Genomic DNA, 23,385 nt, shown 5'->3' on the forward strand with positions numbered 1-23,385 from the left:
AGAGGCATGAGGCTAAATAGCTGCATCCTATTCCACAGTGCTTTGGGATATTTTCCAGGAAGACAATCCACTGGACCTCACTCCTGGATCCCAAATCAGCAGTACCACCCTGAAAACGAGAGAGGCCACTGCTGCCTGCTAAACTGCCAGTCCCCCACCTGACAGCAACTTGCCTTCCTTGAAATTGCTCCACAACGCCAAACCTGCTTCCACTTTTGGGAGCTGATGTAACCACTGTTCAGGCTAATGAGACTGTCCCCTTTCAATTATCTAGATTTACATAACTCTGGAAATCTATACTTAAAGTTTTATGCCGTTTCACACAGCTCTTGGTCCTAACTCTTACCCTCTTGTAGTCACTGTCTTAACCATTGAAACCAACAGTGAACGGATTAGTTACAACAGACAGCAAGCTTTTAAATACCCACAAAGATCTTAACAAAGAGAAACTATGACTAAGTGCCCAGAATACACATTCCAAAAATTATAGGCGTATGTAAATATATCTTATAAAACTACTGCTGACCTCAAGTGGGCATACAATTTTTCTCAGCTCATTTGGGTCATCCGGGTGTACCAACAGCCCTGTGCAGGCAAACACCCCCCAAACTTGATTTCCTATTTATATTTCTTCCTAATTCCCTTATGTATTCCTTAAGTATTCTTGCTGGAGAAGGAAATCAGTTTCCTACCGGTTACAAGTGTTTTCTCTTGTCCTGCTGCTGTTTAAAAAGGCTTGGTTTTCGCAAAACAGGTTTTGAAAGCATTAAGTTCATATTTGCTGTCTCATGCAATAAGTCTGAAGCAATTTAATTACATTAAAAAAGGAGATGGCAGGAGTTGAGCTTCACACAAGCAGTTCTGAAAAGTTAATCCCTGACTCAGAATCAAGATGAATTTTGTCTTTCACTTGCAGCATCACCACTAATAAAGGCTCTAAACAGACTCGCTGGTTTTATGTATTCTTTTGCAACTATATTTCCTTTGAGCCATGATATTCCTATTCTTTACCATTGTCACCAGGTAATTACAGAAAGGAAAGAATCTACTCCCATCTCCTAGAAGAGTGCCAGCTCTTCAGGAGAAGCTGAAATAAAAAACAGCAATTTCTTATTTAGATAGTGACATCTAGACCAATAACATGAACAGCTCCCTGGTTATGTTCAATTTGCTGATACAAAAAGAAGAAAAAGCAGGTTTCTTTCAGAGTAAAATAGCTTTTTTAAGTTGTTGTTATCACTCAAGCTCTCTGTAGTACCTCAGGGTGCAGAAATTCAGTTTCCCCATAAGTCATCCAACAGATACAAACCTGAAGTTTTAAAGAGCCTGGTATGAGCATTCATGCATATTCCCCTTTTAAAGCCTGTCAAAAGCAGTCCTTTCCTCTCAATTTTCCTTGTTTCCACAATTTTTAAGCTTCCATCAGTAGTTTCACACTGACATTTCATACAGTTTTTAAATCACATTAGTCCATAAAGCCCTAAAAGCCATCCCATGGTTACAGCACTGTTAACACCTTCGGGGTCTGAATAACACACAACTCCACCCAGGTTCAGGCCTTATTCTTGCCTTTTCCAGAGCACTTCTATTGCCAGTTTCAGACTAGTCTTAGGTTTTCACCAGTTGTGCATGATGGGGTTTGAACATATAAGTTCTTCCCTTGAGGAGAGCTACATGACCTGGCAACTCCCTCAAAATGAGAATACTGGCAGTTATAACAGTAGAATTGTAGAATAGCTAGGGTTGTAAAGGACCTTAAGATCACCTAGTTCCAACCACCCTGCCATGGGCAGGGACACTTCACACTAAACCATGTCACCCAAGGCTCTGTCCAACCTGGTCTTGAACACTGCCAGGTATGGAGCATTCACAGCTTCCCTGGGCAACCCATTCCAGTGCCTCACCACCCTTACAGTAAAGAATTTCCTCCTTATATCCAATCTAAGCTTCCCCTGTTTAAGTTTTAACCCATTATTCCTTGTCCTGTCATTACAGTCCCCCCCAGCATCCTTAGAGGCCCCCTTCAGATACTGGAAGGCTGCTATGAGGTCTCCACGCAGCCTTCTCTTCTCCAGGCTGAACAGCCCCAACTTTCTCAGCCTGTCTTTATACAGGAGGTGCTCCAGCCCCTGATCGTCCTCGTGGCTCTCCTCTGGACTTGTTCCAACAGTTCCATGTCCTGTTTATGTTGAGGACACCAGAACTGCACACACTGCTCCAAAGTTAGGTCTAACGAGAGCAGAGTGGCAGGATCATCTTTGATCTGCTGGTCACACTGCTAGAAAGAAAGTATATGAAAGGAGGAGCAAAGGCAATTTACACACAATCCATATGTGAGAGGAAAGCCTCATTTGATCCTAAAATAATATTTTTGGTGCTTTCCTAAGGCCTGTTTCTCAAACACAGTTTTCTGTTCATTTGGTGTACTTGTAAATCACTCAAGTCAGCAAGTACACATGTAACAACACTTGGGCATCTACTTGAACACGATCAACTCGTTTTTCAACGCGGGTTCTGCAAACAGTAGCACTGCAAGCCAAAATACATTACTGTAGTAACTTACATCAGCATGCAGAAATCATAACCTACAGATTTCAAATGCACCTAATCCCCTTACATTCAAAAATGCTTCTTTGCCATTCTCCTCATCAATATTCTCTTCTACCACTGTTTTTTACCTAAAAAAAAAAACAAAACATCTTGGCTTCCCTTTTTGTTGCATGACCACTAGACAAAGCATTTTCCTTAGCATTTTCCATGAGGTAAAGCATTTGGGTTCTTCTAAAGTGCTCAGAAATGCAAAGCAATATATAACTGCTTAATAACAAGAATATTGATGGGAAAATGCATTTTCATAAGTAGTTGGAAACAGGCAAATTAATATTCCTGCTCTCGCAGAAGCTAAAAGTTTGCTGCATTAGTCACATTGCATATACATGCAAACTGCAATTGAAGTTAGGAAAAAACAGATGCATTGTTAAAAAGCATTTTCTGTCACCCTGGATCTCTATTTAATAATAAATAAACTGAATACTGGCTTACTCTTAATATTTAAAATAATAAATGAGTGCATAATGAATAATCATAAGCCAGCACTTTGCATTTTTTAACCATGTATGCATTTCATCTAATATGTTAATGCTTGGCATGAAAATAACTATAAAAACAAAAGCCAAACCAAAATGCCATGACTGTGAAATCAAGGAAAAAAGAAAAAGAACTTCCCAAATACAACAAACAATTCACATGACGTTAATGGCCAAAATTCCCAGCGCAAGGAATGGAACTGTTGGAGCTGCTTTTCAAAGAACAGTCACAAGAGATCTTACAGCACAAATATGAAGCAGCTACATAAAGACGTCTCTCAGTTCCCACTGTAAACAGAAGGGGGGGGGGAACTAAGGATAGTTGCTTGATACACTGTGTTTTCCTTGACTTACTGTGGAGTGCTATAGCACCCTGACAATTAGGATCACTAAGATGAATCAGCACCCTAAATCTGCTCCATTTCTCCCCTTTGAACACATCAGACACATGCCTAAAAGAGAATGCAAAAAGGGCTGGGACTGCTGTGTAGAAACTGGTGGTGAGAAACAGAAGCAGACAGAGCATGAGCTACATGACTTGCAAGAAGCAGAGCCAAGAAGTAATTACCTGATGCTCTCCAGAAAAGCACTGAGGGAAATTACAGTGCCATAGTGTATACTAAGTACAGTTTATGGGTCCCAGAAAAATTACTTTAGAGAAAGCACATGGAGTTTTAAAATTTTCCTGGGAATCACTGGGGACAAGTCATGCCTTGTTCCCAGTAAAACAAGGTAATTTTGCTGTCCTTGTTGAACAGAAAGAGAGATTTGAACAATAAGGCTACAGAGAATTACAACTTTCCATGCACGTATATTCAGCTATTGCACTCCAGCACCAAAGAATGAAAGATAAAAGCAGTTCTTTAAAGTCTGAGAATGTTTTATAGGCTTGGCAGCATGCAAAGACACTTGGGAATTGGACAAGATACTTATGACTAGGCAGGTGGAAATCACATTGCTAAAGAGAAGCAGTTGGCCGACAGCCAGCGTTAGGGTTGGCCACTGTCGTCTATAACCTTTGTGACACCGAGAAATGGCCACTTTCAGTAGAAAAGCTGCATCTAGAAATGAAAAGATGAATCTACCTAAGCGAGTCTGAGTAATGAAGAGGGATGAATACTGGGGGCAATTGCTATTATCACCCTCATCCACATGCCGCCTTTCATAAATAAATACTTGGAAAAGAAAAAAACCTTCTGAGTCACCCAATTCCTACTTTGGCTTCTCTAATTCCTCTTTCAGGGTGGTATTATTCTGGCCCGACCTCATAAACTATTCAAACAACAGCATTTTGTGGTTTATTGGTGTGATTTTTTTGGGGGGGGAGGGTGTCCCAGAAATGCATCTGCATTTTTGTTAGCTTTTTTTCTTAGAGTTTAACCCATAAGTCTTGCAGTTAAGAAAACTGAGCCCCGGCTGATGAAAAAGAAATAAAGGTAAGGAAAAAAGAACTTTCATTTCTATCTTTTTTTTAACCTGAATTTCTACAGTTTAGATCCACTGGTGCAAACACCATCTTAACAAAATCTGCAAAACTTACTCTGTTATCACGCAGCTTGGATTTTCAGCAATTTAGAAGAGAGAAAGAAAAATACTTTCCAAGAATGATCATCTGAGGGGAAGAAAATAAATCTAAATCTTGTTGGGAAGTCTTAGAAGGAAAAAGCAAACAGCTTGTCACTTGCAAGTAAGGGAAAGTTTTGAAGACCTTCAAGGCGGAAGTCCAGAAGCCATCTCTAACCCATTTGATTTTGTGTCTCTCCAGGGGGTATGTGCCCAGTCAAAGTCACCTTTGTCTTGGTTAAGGAGTATCCAATGACATTTACAGGCCTGTTCCAAGTAGTTTCCCTTCAGAAAGGTTACAAAATACAGTCTCTTCCTTTGGATCTCTGCATTCAATTCTATGCTGTGTTTTTGCAAAAGGGGGGAAAAAAAAAGGATTAGGTTCCAAGTCCTTTTACCTCTGAATATAGTGCAGAAAAAACCCTGCCTTTATAAATACAACATGAATGCTGACTGGCTAGTGCCTGCTTACCCTAATGAGCTTAAAATCTTATTTGTGGTGGACATCTGTCAAGACAGAAGTGAGGCATGCAAGTCCTCTTAATCCATTAGCTCTAAATCCAGCAGAGCTTTCACACTCCTTTTGTGAACTGAAGAAGAAAACCTGACCTGGACTATAGAATGGAACAGTGCACAACTTCAAGGACAGATCTTAGGCAGTGAGCACATGAGATTTCAAGGCAAAGAGCAATGAAAACTGACAACAAAACTGGGATCATGATGGAAAACTCTTGAGAAACTGGCCTGTCTGCAGTTCGGGATGAAACAGTGAGTTTGACTTTTTCTTTTGTTTTCCCTTGTTCATCTGATTTTAAATAAAAAAAAATACAGCCAAAGACAGAGACAGGATGGGCTGCACACCTTCTCACAGTGAGATTGCTAGTACTATTGCAAGAAGTGGTCTATGGGCTTTCAATACACCCAAGAGTATTTTGCATATTGATCCAAGAGATAAAGGAATTCGTATGCTGGTTAAAGGTTCATCATGCTACAATATTGATGAATTCCGCCACTGTGAGACCCAGGGGAAAGATTACCTAAGGGAAAAGGAGGCTAAACTACCAGAACAGGACAAAAATGATAATTTGCAGTTATCTTCTGAGGCTCACCCAGATCCCCAGATTTCCGAGGAAGGCAAGAAAATACAGAGGACAGCCACAGATGCCGAGACTGTGATGTCTGAGCTGATTGAATCTCAAAAGCACATCACTGAGGCCATACAGATCAGAAAGCAAAGCTCCTGTGAATCAGAAGCATCAGCTTTCATTTGGGATGACAAGAATGAAAGCAATGTGAAGCAAATCCCAAAGAAAGGAAAGAAGCAAAAAAATCATAAGCTGGCAAAGCAAGGTCGACCTAGTAAAGTTAAAGAGAAGTCCATTTCAGCCCTGTGTGAGACAGAGAAAAAGGTAGATTTCCCTGAACTGCTTGTTAAGGCTCACCAGAGTGCATATGCCTACTTAAATCCCAACCTCTCCAAGTATGAAACTATACTTCACATGGCCAGCCAGGCTACCCAAACTCAGCTCTTCCTACAGCAGATGGTAAGCTTTCTCCTTCTTCACTACGATGAAATCAACCAGCTCCTGGAAGAAATCGCCAATGACGGGGAAAATCTTCTCAGAGATGTAGGTGGGAATTTGGCCTGGCCAGCAGAAAAAGGTGATCTAAAGGAGCACCCTGATCTTCTGCAACAACTACTGCAGTACACAGTCAATAAAATGCAGTTACTGAGTGGGACACTGGCCTCCCTCACCTCCGATGCCCTGCAGGAGACATGCAACTACTTGCAGTCTGCTGCAAACAATTTAGAAGGAAAACTGAAAGCAAAGCAAAGCTTTGATGAGCGACTGCTACGGACAGTAAGGCTGCTTGAAGCCTCAACAGTGGGATCCTCTCAGTCCCAGGGTGATGACAGGACTCTCTATTCTGAGGACAGTGGCATTGGTGTGGACAATGAATCCCTCAAAGAGTTCAGTGCTCTCAGCCAGCATGGAGGACAAGGAAGCTGTGATTCCTATACACACGGGCATCTGTCCCAAAAGCACACACATAATAGTACAGTGTCACCGGGCACAGCCACATCCCGCAGCTGTGTACTGGAAAGGCATTTTAAAGACACAGTTTATTCATCCACGCAGAGTAAGGAAGCAACATCTTGTCAGGGTGGAGTACCAGGAGGCATTTCCACCATGCCCCAACGTGCAAACTTGAGCAAAAGCCATTCCTACAACTCCTTCCAGTCTGACTCTACTCAGGACGGTGATAATTTCAAAATCTGCGAATCAACAGATTTTCCTTCTGAAGGTGACGATGAAGAGAGCACCCTGGGGGAGGATGACAACACAAGTTTATCAGAAATGGGGAAGGATGCTTTGCCAAGGAGGCCCCTGTCTTCACCTGCAGTCACTGATAACACACAAAGGCAATCCATCAAAAGGACAGAGAATGTGGAGACAGAGGAGATTATTCTGAAGATGAAAGATGCCATCAGTGAAAAAATCAAGTTTGTCCCAGCTAAATCTGGGTGTAAAGAATGGATAGAGGATGACAGTGGAAGAGCAGTCCAAACAACAAGGCCCAGTACAGCAACGGGCAGCCAGAAAACCGTCAGGAAACAACGACGGTCCAGGTCAGAGGAATCCCTCAGAAGCCAGGCAGAGGACCCAACCCTCTTAGAGCTTCAGAGAACTCAGAAAGATCTCAGCAAAAGGCTGGAAATGTTTTACGGAACGGATACAGGTAACAAGCCAGAGCCTTGGAAATCAAGAACAGCACTTTGTTTGCAGGATGAGCAAAACACACCTAGGTCCTCTAGCAAACTGAAGGCATGCCTCTCAAAAAACTTCAGCATCCTGCCTAACCAGGATAAAGTCCCTTTGTTCATGGTTGACCAAAATCCTGGCCATCAGCTGGAGGAAGAAAAAGGCAGGAAGCCTTTGAGAGCTGCTGTGCCTACCCAAGAGACATCAGGAGGCAATGAAAAGGAGCCTCCCGGAGCACAAATGCTCGGTGGCAGCAGCTGTGCCCCCCGACAGTCTGTCAAAAAGCTTATTGAAACATTCAGTCCTGTTGACACTCTTGTGAAAGATGCACATTTAAGATCTTTAGGACCAATAAAGTGCATCAGAAAATTTGGACTTCCAGTCATCCCACCCACCCTCCCCTTTCAGAGAGGCCTGGCACCTTCAAATCTTAAGCATCGTATTTCACCAGTAGAACACACAGACCCTTCAAACACTTGTGGAGTTTCTTCTAGCTTTCCAAATGCCTTTCCTCCTGCACCAGCTACGGAATTAAGCAAGATGGACACAAAGGAAGAGATTGATGTAGACACTGAGAACTTGCCACCACCACCACCGGAAATGTTAATGGACACTTATTCTGACTTATCTGAGCCTGAAGAAACTGCAAGAATAGAAGGAAACTCTTCAGAAGATGCCAAAAAGCTCACCAAAGCAGAATTTCACGCTACTAAGAGATCACAAGTTTCCCCCAAAATGAAAGCCTCCCTTCAGTCCATTGACTTACTGCCAAATAAAAGTATCAGCGGCCCCAGTGTGATTTCTAATAAGGGTCTAAGGAATACCAGAGCAGGGGACGAGAAAGTGCAGAAGTACTCCCTGGAGCTGAACCCTACCAACATGCATGTCCCTAGCCAGGAGGAGATACTGGAAACCCAGAGAAAAGAAGCTGCAGATCTATATAAGCAAACCCATAAAATTATTCCTCTTCAAAATCCCAGTGGGGTTTCAAAGCTACACAGGAACAGCTCAGAGAGCAAAGAGCCCGATTCACCTGCAACTTCAGTGCAATACCAGAAGCATGGTTCTCCAGACTCGCTCAGGAGAAATGAAAAAGGCTCAGTGTTTGCCAGGAGGGTCTCCCCAACGAGAACTCCTTCTCCACCAACTGAGAAACGGGTTTTCAGCCCCCCAGCACACCACAGGCATGCTCTGCAGCCTTCTACCAACCCACAGCCGAGCTCACCCACCATGCAGAGGAAACCCAGTCCCCCCTCTAGCCCCAGGGTGCCCAGCCCACCCCTACAGAAGAAGCTATCCTCTCCACCACCCCATCGAAAACCCCTCAGCCCTCCCGTGGGGCAGAAGCAGAGCTCCCCAACGCCGCACCGGCTGCTGGGCTCCGCAGCCTACCACCGAGATGCAAACCCTCCTTCATTCCTCACCACTCCTTCCCCACCAACCTCCCCATCCCGCTCCTACAAGGGCCTGAGAGCTGGGCTGGATGCTGGGGACGAGCACCAGCTCTCCTCCTCCAAGAGGAGCAGCAATGTCCATTCAATATTTTGCCCAGCCACATCTTCCTTATTCGAAGCCAGACCTCCACCAGTACCCATGAAACCCTCTGTAGAGGTGACCAGCCAGCCTGAAGCTTCGCCACTTACCCAAAAGAGCAATCTGCTTTTCCGGCAGCCTGGAGACCGGGCCAGAAAGCTGTCCCTGAGCGCTGCCAATCCTCAGCCATTTGTGAGGAGAAGTTACTCTGACCGTCGACCAGGGGTGCAGTTTCGTCTTCCAGCTCCTGTAACAGCTGGCAGTGAACCCGCACTTCACCAAGCAAGGTAAGAATCTCTCTGCTTCAGGCCAAGAAAGCAGAAATACAGCACTGTGTTGGCTGCCTAAACTCCCTATGGGAATTTAATGTCGTTAAAGAGATTGCCCCGAAAAGTGCCCTGTTTATATACCACGACAGCAGGTCACACAAACATCATGCGCAGGACACATGAACACCATGTGCAGATGTTTGGGCAACGATAACATTGTAGTTGGACTAGATGATTATTGTAGGTCCCTTCCAACTCAAATACTTTATTCTGTTGTCTTGCCCCAGATTTCAGAATACTACCAGTCTGAACCCCTTCCCTTGATTCAGCCATGCCATAGCTTGCTCAAACCTTAAACTTACACATCTGCTGTAACAGGCATCCCAGGAAAAATTCACTGTTGGTTTCAGGGCACAGAACCCCCCCTTATTTATGTGGGGGCTAAAGATATCCACACTCAGTTCTTAAAAGCTCTGAAGCGACCCTCAGATTACAAACATCTTTAAACAACCATGAGAAGGTAAGCCTGGACCAAGAGGAAGGGTATCTTTCCTAACATCAGCCTCTAATCCAGTAAACTCTTCAGCCAAAATCATAGCATCATAAAATAGTTAGGGTTGGAAAGGACCTTAATATCACCCAGTTGCAAACCCCCTGCCATGGGCAGGGACACCTCACACTAAACCATGCCTCCCAAGGCTCTGTCCAACCTGGCCTTGAATGCCACCAGGGATGGAGCAATCTGTATCAGGATGTTTCAAATCAGCTGGCAAGAATGACAGACTGATAGTGTGCAGGCAAGGATCTCTAGGGATGTAATTATAGTTTGAAATTCTGAGCTTTTTGGGTAGACTCTCAGATCCAGGTGCTGATTTCAAGTCTGATGGGTACACAGCCCAAGCCCAGTTTTCAAAGTGGGAAAACCTCCATGGCTACTGGAGATTCACTGCTCTGAAGAAGTCAGTTTAAAGATCAACACACAAACACATGCTAATTCCATGCTTGCAACCACTGCTTGCAGAATTTTAAAATATCCGGGCTTAGCTTCAAATTTTATCTACCACTTAAAAAAATATGCACAAAACCAGCCAGGAAACAGAAATGGGTATGTGGGAATACTCAGAGATCAGTGTAACTGCCTGGCAGGACAAAGCATTGTTATTCTAGTTTCTCAGCATCTCAGGATGTTGAAATCCATTAAGCTCTAAACTACACCAGAGGATTAAGACCCTTCTCAGGTAACCCTTCCTCATGTGAGGAGTATTTTTGCTTTTCCCCACAGAACAGCTGTAATCGTGTGAATCATCCCATGGGTAGGGATTGCAAGACCAACCTTAACAGGAGGTAAAATTGCACTTGTAAGTGCACAGGCTCTCCGTGTATTGCAAGTACAGAGACAGTTGTGGAAACTGAAATTGGGTGCCCAGGCATTCCCTCCCCAAGGACCAAAGTTTTCCACACTGAGAGTAAAGGAACATGCTGAGCAAAACATGCAAAAAACCACTGGGAAATGCATTCCCAGTTCCAATATTGCATTATATTCTGACATTTGACGATTTCCTAAGAAACCTGTACATCGTTGCTGGGTTTTCTATTGTTGTTGGATTTTCTATTGTTGTTATGTACTGTGTAAAGTCAGCATTGCCTACTCCACTGCCTGCTAGCAGAAATCAATCTTTTCAAATGAGGCTTTATGTCAAACCTTGCAAGACAAAAGTCCTTTCAGTTTTACAGATCAATTTTAAAAACAGCCAATTACAAATTATTAGCTAATTTATGCTTCATTACCTTTCTATTGTAGTCTGCCAGAGCATACAGATAAAAAAATTATTTACAGTGGGGTTTTAATATAAAAAACCCACTGTAAATAAAATCATCCCTTTCATGAAAAAAAATTATATATCCTGGTGTCATGATATACAGCATTCTGGAGGAACAAAATGTATCCTGAGCTAAATTTGGCTTACCATTTACACCAACAGACATCAAAAGTAGTCCTACTTTGTTAGTCCAAATTTATATCAGCATAAGCCCATTGATTACCACATGCACCGATTTAAGCTGCAATATATTACTACTGTGTGTTTTCTTACACTTAAGCTTCCTGGAGTAAACTTTTACAGACCTTGCACTGACTGGTCCGATAGAAATATCACTGCAAATGTGCCAACAGGCAGAGAAGGACCATTTTAAGAATCAACATATGGCATCACTGCTGGTTGTTTCACCAGAGCAGCTGTCACAGCTGTGAGCACCACATCTCCATGCACAGATGCTGAGCCCTACTCTTACAGGGCTCCTAACAGACAAACTACTGCACCCTGCTCCATCTCTCTCCTTCAAGTTCACCAAGCAGCCAGGGCTTCCTCTGCTTTGCAGCTCATTCAGCTGACAGAGGGAGACTTCAAAATGTCTCCCTAAACCAGATGTTGCATACCTAAACCTCCTCATTCTGGCCATGTTTGTATCTGGTCTCGCATCCACAAGCTATTCCCACCCAGCTATCAGTCTCCTTTCCTTCATTCCTTCCCTTGCTCTACCTCTCATTGCCATATCTAACAATGTGTTGGGTTTTTTTCATCAGGGGTGTGTATTAGCAGCTTCAAGCCCTAGTCACAGGAGAGAGGGGAGACAGAATCAGACCTGCCATATTGTCACTCTTCTATGGCAAAATCAGTTAGCCAGTTTCTCCCACGCTCCCAAATTCTGAGATACATCCTTTCACCTTCTCCCTGCCCAATTAAAACACCCGTTTGCTGAGAAGCAGATTGCTTATCAGGCAGGAGCTAGTACAAGCAAAGTGTTTTTCATTAGGCAGCTGAGTCCCCACTCCCACCTACCCCATTTCAGCAGAAATTCTAAATTACTTTTGGTGAATATGGCTTCCATCTCATTTTCCTAGCTATCACTGCCAGGCATTAAATGTCAGTATTGCGCACAGATCTGCGTTGTCTCCTGCACACTCACTGCTCCACTAGAAGTCAAAAAAGCACTTCTTTTGAAAGCACGTGTTCTGCCTGTCCCATGCTCTAAGGAATATCAGGACTTAAAACATTGTTAGCCCTAACTATGCCTGGAGCTAGAGCTTTTGTTATTAGTCTTAAGGTACCTGGATGAGAGTTTCGGTTTCAGTGCTCAAGTCAGTACAACTGGTTCCCATTTGGACAGCCCGTGGATGGACAAACTTTGCTGGTTTCTAAGCTTGGTCACTGGACAGCAATCAACGGTTCTTGCCATCCTATTGAGGCATAACATATACAATTGCTCTGCTCGTAGAAATCCTGTTAACCTGTAACAGGATTTCTACATATGCAGTTAATTGAAATAATATTTCATTGAGACTGCTAATCTTCCAAGAGGTAGAGCAGAGACCAAATATTAAATGTTATTTCCTTTAAGAAACTGTTCAAGGAGGGCTTGAGAATGGATTGGGTTGACTAGATCAGGCCCAAAGTAAGTAGCCCAAGTGAAACCTTCTGCAGCTGGGGGATAGTTGAATCTAAATTAGTTTCATGACCAGCTATGTATCATAAATCTCTTCATTCAGCAGCCCAAACCACTAAAGTCCTAGCAGCCAGAATAGCAACATAACAGCTTGTTTGTAGTTGAAAGCTAATTCAGTTTAGCAGCTTATGTACTTAAAATACAGCAATGATTCCCAGATAACTCTGGTATATTTCCCCACACTGATCTTAAACCATTTTAATTAGTTACAGCAACACAGGGCACATTTCAGCACAAAGGCCCATGGTATGAGCTATTCATGACTAGCTCCACTGCTATAATCAATCTTGATTCATAAAGTCCCTGTGCCCCTAGAGATTGCCAGTGCAACCTCAGGAACATTATTTACACGTTGCGCCTCAGTTGTCCTGTCTCCAGAATGGCAGATTTATACCATCAAAATACCCATCCCACAGTCATGCTGCCATACTCAGAAATCACAGTAACAATGCTAAGCAGATACGTAAAAGAGGAAAGACCTTTCCTCCAGCAGAGTCTGAACCAAGACTTTTCACTAAAATGTGTCCCTATCTGCAAGTGAACCCAGATTCACACCCAGCAAACAGACAAAACGTTTGCTTCCCAAAAGAGTTTTAGGAAGGAACAGTACAGTGCTTTTGGCATCACAAGAAAAAAGTCTGGATGGTGCATATAAAAAGCATGTATACAGGAGGAAACAGCAAACGACACAGGATCATGCAGCACTTGTGCTCCATGGGTTAATGTGGCCTAATCAGTGCTGTTTTTAAAAAGCCATGATTCATTAGACTCTTAACTTAAGCATCTTTCCTTCTGCAGCTTGGAGGAGAGCCCTAGGAAAGCAAGTGACTCTTGGAACAGCCTCTGCAGTCCTGAAATCAGAGAGTCCAACAGATCTGCTTCTCACCCCGAGCTGTTCATCGTGGGCCAGGGGCTGCAGAGGGACTGACAGCAGACGCACCCATGAAGGCAGAGACACGAGCAAGGCCAGAGCCCCCACAGGGAGGAAGCAGCCTTACCCAAGCCTCCAAAATGTGGCTTTTTTCCTCTCAAGGAAAAAACATAATGGCATTGGAGCTAAAAACCCAAACTGGCCGAAGAAATATAATGAAATACCAGCAGAGCCAGGTGCTTCTCCTTGGATTGCATTTCATGGTTTAACTCAAAGATCTACACTGAGCCAAAGAAACACTTTGCAGCTGGGTGAGTCAGGGGCAAATTGGTTTGATAAAGACAGCACCTGTAGCCAAGTCCTTTGTTTCACTGTTTAGAGAAAGTAGTTCAAAAACTATCAGAAATAATCATTATTTGCCATGCTATTTATTCAGGAGGCATCACAATTTTAGTTATGTAAAAAATGTTGTGCTGTTGTGACAGTTCGGGGGGGGGGGGGGGGAGTTATCATCCTGAACCAATTGAGTTTTACTGCAAAAACATCAATGACATCAGCAAAGGCACATCTTTAAGTATTTATCAACGTGTAGTGAGAGAGTAAGGTCAAACACAAGTCAAAACAAAGTAATCCCCTTTAAAGGAATAAAATTAGGGATCTTATTCCCTCAAAAAGGCTTTGATCTTCTAAATCACCTTTGATTATCACATAATCTCATCACCTCTAGTTCCCAGGGTACAAGGCTTAGATTAGAGTAGTTTTGTAATAGCCCAATCAAACAACGTTATAAATCCTGAGGCACCTAAGGACGTGTATCTTTTTTCCTCATAAGAGAATACTACCATAGAGAATTCTGTTGTCCCCAAAGCAGGTTCATATTCCAATTTATGCAGTTTGAGGGATTTATTGCAATTCCACAGAAGAGCCCAGGCAGGTTCTTGTTAATAAAACCACACATTATTTAAAGTCGATTAATCCTAGGGTTTTACAGCACCCACTGGAATACAGGCTCAAAATTTACTGGATCTTGCTCACCTAACTAATTTATCATCATAATTAAAATGTAATTAATCTCAGTTAATTTTACATGTTTTCATATGCAACTTTAGTGCAGAACAAGATCCAGAAGATAAAAGACATTTGTAGTCTTATTTTGATAGGAATAATTTCAATTTCTCCTACAGTTTTTATGATGGTGGTATCTGGGGCACTTCACCGTCACACATTATTTTTAACCCTTCCTGCCCACCTTCATGATGGGGGAACTGAGGTTCATCTTATGTTGTATAAGGGACCCCTTTGGATGCTGAACTACTCAGTTTTAATCTAGTGCCTTAATCACAACCATCCTTCAATAAGTTCAGTGCCATTTTAAACCACAGACACAAGGAAACCTTAATTGCTATGTCTAAGGTGGGTGTTTGGATATAAAGAAGTAACTTGCAGTTAATGGATGCATTGAATTGTCAGGGGTTTGTGAGCTTGAGGTGGGAAAGCAGCCAGCCATACACAAAGTGAACATCAAGATGTCAACAGATCCACCTTGTAATCACACAGGCAGATGTACCATCCCTTCTCAAGCTGGAAAATCTCCAGGGAGATACTGCAAAGTTTATCAGCAGGGCCAGTCTTTCCCATCATCAGAATTGTAGTCCTCTCCCTACTGCATGAAAATACAAGTACATTCTTGCATGCATTTCAGACTGTCTGTTCTACTGGCAGTAACCACCAGAACAGAAACAAACCAGAACAAAACAGCAATAAACTGGCATTTTGCATGCCTAAATGTAGCTTTGAAGATGAAAACATAACAGAGTGGGAGGACAGCTTCTGCTCAGCTACTACAGTCATTTTCTTTCCTCAGATTTCATGATGAAATTTCCCAGCACCATGATGGGTAATGAAGTATTTATTTGTATCCACAAGCACCAAATTCTGTGGTGCAAGGCTTCCAGCAGTCAAGCTGGAAGCCTTCCCACATGTGTGCTAGCTGGATATGGAGTAAGACAAAGTATCTTTCTCCAGGCTCCCTTCAGGATGTGGTACATGAGCTGGCATCCTAACATAGCATCTCTACCACTGAGGCCATGGTTGTCAGGAGGCTTATTGCAGAAACAACCCCACCTAAACACTGAAGCTGATGAAGGATTCTGATGCTGCCCTAATGATGCTGCAGCAAACTGAGCACTGTATTCAAGAAACAGAACTTCTTTGGGAGTGATCTACAAGTTTGTAACGCGAACTCATGACTATGTATAGCAAACTGATTCTCTTCAGTACAGTTAATGTGTAGGACTCCTGCAAATAAGGTATTGCAAATATGAGATTAAGAGTAACTGTAGCATACAGGAAATGATGGTTTGGCTCATCACTTTTTGGAAAAAAAAATAAATTTTTTAACGTATTACAGGTTTTTTTGGACAACATTTCCATTTTTCATGAATGAATACAACATTTATGGAACACAATTGTTTTATAAGACCATATTCAGCTTTAAGATTTATTTTTTACCTGATGTAAATAAATCAGAGTTTTTATATGCAAGGTATGAGTTTGATCTTTCTTACAATTCTGTGTGCAATCATCTTAAACCTTAGCCCAGTGTTACGTTCTTGATTCCTTCCTTAGTACCCTAATTAGTGCCCCTTGCTGTAAGAAACTTGCTGCCTTTTTCCCACCCCAGCACAAGCTTCTCTTGTTCTGTGTTTTACTGGGAGATCAGTTAATCTAGGTTGCATTTCCATTAAGCAAATAATGGCTTTTAGGCTGTAAGATCCCACCTGGACACTGACAGACCAGAGCACAGGTCAGCTGTGCTTCCCCCCCCTCCCCTGCCCTAAGCTTGACCTACCTGGCAATTTTGTACTCAGTTCAGTAGAGCTTCTATGTACAACCACAGCTACCTGAAGCACAGGGCAGGGAGTTTGTCCTATGCGTTAAAATCAGAGTGCACTCACTGCAGTGGAGTCTCATTGCAGAGGGGTGGAGCACAGAATGAAGCAGTATCCTGTTGTCAGCCAGGGCTTCATAGCCTGTTATCTTAAGTTTTCCATCTCAGATTTCCTTTTCCTCCTAAATTTGCACACAACTGAGCCAAGATGCAAGCTATATTTAGTTGAGTAAGCCAAGCACTGACAGTACTCCAAAGCATCAGGAGGACCATGCATCATCCACGCCTGTTTGAAGTCTGATAAATGGTTCTCATAGGAAAGAGCAATGACTTTAAGGACCTCCAAACAGCGGGGGTACAGGCAGGTACAAAGTTTCACTGCCTTTACTATGATCCTTTAAAGAGATTTGAGGCAATATGGGGATGCAGAGGCAGGTAAATATGTAATTTATTTCCCTACTTTTTTTCTTCAAAATTAGGTAAATGTTGGAAAATCCAAAAGGACACTTTCACTGTTGCCATGGCAACCCTGTAAGCTCATGGAACTGTTCTTCCCTGCAACGTGCTGCTCTGCCTGGGCTTTACTAACCCACAGTTAGATCCATAGCTCAGCAAACACACATGGCCACATGAAGTGTTTTTTTTTTCCTTCAGAAAGCCTCCTGAATGCATCACACATGCATTTTCTTCACTTGCATTAGAAACTGGCAACTACACATACTCTGCTGCCAAAACAGCAGAGTTTTACAGTTTGCACCAGTCTGCAAAATGTTTTTCCCTAAAGCAGAGGAGTAACAAGTGTTTTTCCCTAAGGTGGAGGAATAATAGCAGTGGCAAATGAAAATTTAAGTTTAAAAGATTCAGATTATTATGAAATGAAACTGTTTAGTCCCTTGAAAGGCAGCAATGCCAATGATCATGCAGTCCACCAAGAGTCAGAGCTGAACCCAGAAGTGCTTGTTCCAGCTATGCAGGAATTCATTATGCTGGTAAGCACTGGCCACAGCAATAAATTATCACATAGCTCTGGGCTGACTGGCACCCAGGCTGCAGTATAAATAGATTTGAGAATCCCTTCTCACCTGTCATTGGCCTCACAGTCAACTCATCCTTCTGCAAACAAGTTACAAACAACACTACTTGCCTGCTGTCCTGGATAAATAGACATATACATGGCTTTTCAAAAGCAGTGAAACTTTTCTCATGTTTCCCCTCCTTATATATAAAATCACAACTGGAGACAGCTATGAGCCAGAATGGACTCAGATTGCCAAAGAATGAAGCTTTGGAATTTAGGCCAAGTTTTCTTTGTTCATGTCTATGTTAAGCACAGAATACATCTAGTAAGACAACTTTAATCTATACAGGACCTTTGGGTATGTTGCCCCTCAAACGTGTGCGTAAATGACACCATTGTAATGACAAATAATCAGTATCAGCAGCAAACAACACAAAGAAGTAATGGCAAAAGGCGAAAAGGAGAAGAGGGCTTGTGAGGAAAAATATGGAGGACCATACTGAAGCCTCACTGGAGTTGCACTGAGGAGTATTTTAGGCCAGCACTTACTGGACAAGAGCAATCTCTAAGTTTGGAAAAAGCAGCTTTCTACAGCTGTGCAACAGGAACTACTGTCAGGCCTGGGCAGGACCAGAAGAGGGGCACGCTGTTACCATTACCTCTAAATGGAGTATCACTGCAGGATCTCTGGAGAATGAAAAAACAGCAACTGCCAGGCTGTGCAGGGAGGTCCCACGGCTGCAGAGGTCCTGCTCCTACCAGGGCCATCAGGCTGGCTTAGCTGGAGGGCAGCTGTTCCCTGGGGAAGCAGAAGCATATTTGGTTTGTCCTGGGTGATACCGACAACAAAAAACTGCCAGAATAATACAGCAGGTAAAACAATAGAGATCCTAATACTGGCACAATTCTATCCCTAGGAAAGTCATCTTACTAGTATGACCAATCTCCCTTCTTGAAACAACACAGAGGGGCTGTTTGTTGCCAAAGTTACTTAAAGGTTCAGGTCAACCATTCTCACTTCTGCCTGCATCAAAGGCAGTATGAAAGTATCAGGATTCAGTGTCAGCTGTCAGAGATTTGGTAGCAATGCAACCACTAATATTGCCATCACCACTACTTATCATGGATGAAAACAGCCACCTCCATGCAGCCCCCCTCCCTCTGCTGCAGAGGAAGAATTCAGCACCTGGCTCCAAACCCACCTCTACACTGGGCAAGAGCAAATTCTGCCAGAATCTCTTTATTACACTCCATGACCCAGCTGCATCTCTCCCACAACAGTTCCCTTCAAGTGCATTCTTTACTTCTCTGCTCCACCTCTCACAGCAGCACCATGAGGCAGCATCAATACTGTTTACAACAGGAGCCTTCAGCCTCCCCACTGTACTTTGGCCCCATTCTTCCTTCCTTATCCTGCCTCCCTGGCCACTGTCCCTATTTGCGATTAATTTTTCCATCCCATCCCCAAACTCTTCTTGGCACTGCCAAGCTCGTGCATTTACATCCCTGCAGGGGTTTGAGGCTGCACCTCCAAGAAGATTCAGGGTCCAGCTAACACATCTGCACAGCACAAGCAAACCCTGAAGAGCAGACAAACCATGCCACCAGGTACATGCTTTGTCTCTTGGTGAGAAGAAATGCCCATTTGAGGAGATGATTAATTTTGCAGACTGGATTCAGAGTACCTGGCACCAGTGTTTCTGCTTATGTAACTCCAGAGCTCTAACGACCCTTAGCACAGGAAGGTGGCACAAGACCACTCTCTCCCTGCTCGTCAGGGAAACATAAGCTTTCTTCGCTCCTGTGTGGCAGAATCCATGTTACATTTTATCCCCCACCTTCCCTTGATGACAACTTTTCCATTCAGCAAGCAAGAGGAACCATCTCTGCCAGTCAGGGTCTGTCCTGGGGCACTGGCAGGATGTAGGCTAAGAGTAAGCCAATGGACAAAATGGCCATACATTTCTTTTGCTGTACTAACCTCTGTGGGTTAGCAGCTGCACATTAAATGCAATAATCCCATTCATTATGCTGGCCCTGCAAGGGCAGCTTGCAGCCTCCTCTCTGGTGAGATTTCTGTCATCAAGCTATAACCAAAAAAAAAAGTTAGGAAGATTAAATATTCTTACCAATACTGGAGAAAGATCCAACACTGCTATGCCTGTTGTCTGTATCACCCAAACCCCTTAGTAGCTTCTTAACAACTTTTGAGACATTCACCTGTGCAAGCCTGTGGCAAGAGAGCTCACCTGAGCTGATTTAACCATTACCTTGAATTAACCCTCTGCTTGTCAACTGCAGTCACACCTTCAGCTAAACTTGCTCTCCCTGTGGTTGGAGAGGCCCTCTCATGGGGAAAGTGTTTCAGCTCAAGAGTTAAAAAACCTCAAACACCGAGACACAAACTAGTACTGGTAGGCAACGCTTTATTCACCTATTATTTTCTAAGTATGTCTATAAATACATTATTTTCCACAGTTACCAACTGAATTTACACAACAGGGGTTTTATTTTGTTGGTACTTATGCAAGCTTCTCAGCAAACATGAGCTCAGGATATAAAAATATTGAAAAGTACTTTATTATTATTGATTTTTTTTAAAGCCAAAATCAAAACGTGCTATGGAAATCTGTAACTATAAACTCAGAAAGGTAAATTGCACCAGCAGCTACTAGAGACTTGTAAACAGGTCACCCTGTAGCTTGGCACATATGGCATACACTGGTACATACAGTGCACTGCATATCCTCTGATAACCCCACCACACCTCTGGGCCAGCAGGTCCTGCTCTCTCATTCTCTGCTTCCTAAGCCAAGCCATCTAATCCTACAGCCTCAATACTTTCAAAGCCCTTCTCTTACTTTCTAAGTAAACATATATAAAAATATACATATGCCTACTACTTTGCAAGTATGTATATAAATATATTGTTTTCCTTTCCACAATTACAAATTGCATTTAGACATGGGTTTGGTTTGGGGGGTTTTTGGTATCTATGCAGGCTTCTCAGTGAACGTGAGCTCACAATATAAAAATTTAACTTGTTTTTTGTTTTTTAAAAGCCAGCATCAAAACATGGTTCATAAATCTGTACCTATATACTGGGTAAGGCAAATCCGTTCTTCAGTCACGTAGAATGACACGAATGCCACTGCCATGTCCACCTTTGCCTCCACCACTCCCACTCAGAACCTCTCCATCACCTTCCTGGTGCACATCAAGCCTTCACCTGGTGTTAAGGTCCAAAATGTCCCAGAGGGTTTTCACCACGTGCTGGGGCTGCATGGCAGCATACTCCTGCAGCCTGGAGCCCAGCACTTGGTGGAGGCTCGTTGCAAACTTGGTGCTAGGGGAAATCCCATGGGCAAGGCTGCTTGAAGGAAAAGGGGCCCAAGATAGTTGGTTGACATTCAAGGACTGCTTTTTCCGTGCTCAAGATCAGAGCATCCCGACACGTAGGAAGTCAAGGAAGAGGGCCAAGAGACCTGTGTGGCTAAATAGGGAATTGCTGGGTATGCTCAAGTGGAAGAGGAGAGTTTACAGGTCATGGAAGGAGGGGCTGGCCACTTGGGAGGAATATAAGGCTGCTGCTAGGGGATGTAGGAAGGCAGCTAGGAGGACTAAGGCTTCCTTAGAATTAAACCTGGCAAGAAGGGTCAAGGACAGCAAAAAGAGCTTTTTCAAGTACATGGCAGACAAAACTAACACCAGAGGCAATGTAGGCCCACTGATGAACGGGATGGGTGCCCTGGTGACAGAAGATGCAGAGATGGCAGAGTTACTGAATGCCTTCTTTGTCTCTGTCTACTCTGCTGCAGGCAGTCCTGAAGAGCCCTATACCCCTGAGACCTTAGATGAAGTCAGGTCGACGGAGCGACTTGCCTTAGTCGATGAGGAATGGGTTAGAGATCAGTTGAGCAATCTGGCCGTCCATAAATCCATGGGTCCAGATGGGATGCACCCGCGGGTGCTGAGGGAACTGGCGGAAGTCATTGCTAGACCGCTCACCATCATCTTTACCAAGTCCTGGGAAACGGGAGAGGTGCCTGAGGACTGGAGGAAGGCAAATGTCACTCCGGTCTTCAAAAAGGGCAAGAAGGAGGACCCGGGTAACTATAGACCGGTCAGCCTCACCTCCATCCCTGGGAAAGTGATGGAACACCTTGTCCTTGGTGCCATCTTAAAGCATATCAAGGATAAGAGGGTTATGAGGGGCAGTCAACATGGCTTCACCAGGGGGAAATCATGTTTGACCAATCTCTTAGCCTTTTATGAGGAAATAACACGGTGGATGGATGATGGCAGAGCGGTGGATGTGGTCTACCTTGACTTCAGCAAAGCCTTTGACACAGTCTCCCACAGCATCCTCACGGCTAAATTGAGGAAGTGTGGACTGGATGACCAGGTAGTGAGGTGGACTGCGAACTGGCTGAAGGAGAGAAGCCAGAGAGTTGTAGTCTATGGGGCTGAGTCTAGTTGGAGGCCTGTAACTAGTGGAGTGCCTCAAGGGTCAGTACTGGGACCTGTATTATTTAATATATTCATCAATGATTTAGATGAGGGAATTGAGTGTACTATCAGCAAGTTTGCTGATGACACTAAGCTGGGAGGAGTGGCTGACACGCCAGAAGGCTGTGCTGCCATCCAGCGAGACCTGGACAGGCTGGAGAGTTGGGCAGGGAATAACGGGATGAAATATAACAAGGGAAAGTGTAGAGTCCTGCATCTGGGCAGGAACAACCCCAGGTTCCAGTATAGGTTGGGGAACGACCTGCTAGAGAGCAGTGTAGGGGAGAGGGACCTGGGGGTCCTAGTGGACGACAGGATGACCATGAGCCAACACTGTGCCCTTGTGGCTAAGAAGGCCAATGGCATCCTGGGATGTATTAGAAGGGCGGTGGTTAGTAGGTTGAGAGAGGTCCTCCTTCCCCTCTACTCTGCCCTGGTGAGACCCCATCTGGAATATTGTGTCCAGTTCTGGGCCCCTCAGTTCAAGAAGGACAGGGAGCTGCTGGAGAGAGTCCAGCGCAGGGCAACCAAGATGATTAAGGGAGTGGAGCATCTCCCTTATGAGGAAAGACTGAGGGAGCTGGGTCTCTATAGTTTGGAGAAGAGGAGACTGAGGGGTGACCTTATAAGTGTCTATAAATATATAAAGGGGGAGTGTCACGAGGATGGAGCCAGGCTCTACTCAGTGGCAAACAATGATAGGACAAGGGGTAATGGGTGCAAACTGGAACACAAGAGGTTCCACTTAAACTTGAGAAGAAACTTCTTCTCAGTGAGGGTGACGGAACACTGGAACAGGCTGCCCAGGGAGGTTGTGGAGTCTCCTTCCCTGGAGACATTCAAAGCCCGCCTGGACACATTCCTGTGTAACGCTATCTAGCTGTTCCTGCTCTGGCAGGGGGATTGGACTAGATGATCTTTTGAGGTCCCTTCCAATCTCCAGCATACTGTGATACTGTGATACTGTGACCACAGCCCAGAGACTGCCATATTGAACAGGCAGAGCTCCGTTTCCCAGGAGGAACCAGAGCACAGACAGGGAGTGGCGCTTGATGGTTTGGGGTTTCTGTGGATAAACAGATGCCACAAGCACTGCCAGGCAAGAGAGACAGACTTCTTAACAACCTTAATGCAAACAAGAATCTACCTTTATCTTTGGTGCTTGGAAGCCTTTTCTGGCTAGTATCAGCAAGCACACAGAGTCTGATAAACCAGAAACAGGCAACAGTGGCTGAGCATCCACTGAACATAACAACCAACCTCTGAGGATCTCCATTTGCCCAAATAAGAGGCATTGATTCCACGACAGACTTAGCAAAGTGAATCACACGTATTTTGTAAATCATTTCACTATCCATTTCTGCATTGCTAAGACAA

At 43.8% G+C, this 23,385-nt stretch overlaps 2 protein-coding genes across 6 annotated transcripts in view; one reads left to right on the forward strand and one right to left on the reverse strand.

Annotated features, from left to right (window-relative positions):
• Nucleotides 1-19,586, reverse strand: part of CLIP4 (CAP-Gly domain containing linker protein family member 4) — a 53,188-nt gene extending 33,602 nt beyond the window's left edge. For all 5 annotated transcript variants that reach the window (XM_062605744.1, XM_062605743.1, XM_062605737.1 and 2 more), the window contains exons 1-2: nucleotides 19,481-19,586; nucleotides 18,159-18,298 (exon numbers count right to left, since the gene is read on the reverse strand). The gene's annotated coding sequence lies outside the window, so the exon portion shown is untranslated. The remainder of the gene's footprint in view (nucleotides 1-18,158; nucleotides 18,299-19,480) is intronic.
• Nucleotides 5,122-14,043, forward strand: PCARE (photoreceptor cilium actin regulator). The gene is made up of 2 exons (XM_062605748.1): nucleotides 5,122-9,234; nucleotides 13,519-14,043. The coding sequence occupies exons 1-2, from the start codon at nucleotides 5,498-5,500 to the stop codon at nucleotides 13,646-13,648; spliced, it is 3,867 nt and encodes a 1,288-aa protein (XP_062461732.1). The 5' UTR covers nucleotides 5,122-5,497; the 3' UTR covers nucleotides 13,649-14,043.
• Nucleotides 19,587-23,385: the final 3,799 nt, after the last annotated feature.

Source organism: Pezoporus occidentalis, unplaced genomic scaffold (genome assembly GCF_034315485.1).
Source record: "Pezoporus occidentalis ecotype Australia unplaced genomic scaffold, CSIRO_AGI_Poc_V1 ctg93, whole genome shotgun sequence".
Lineage (NCBI taxonomy): Eukaryota > Metazoa > Chordata > Aves > Psittaciformes > Psittacidae > Pezoporus > Pezoporus occidentalis.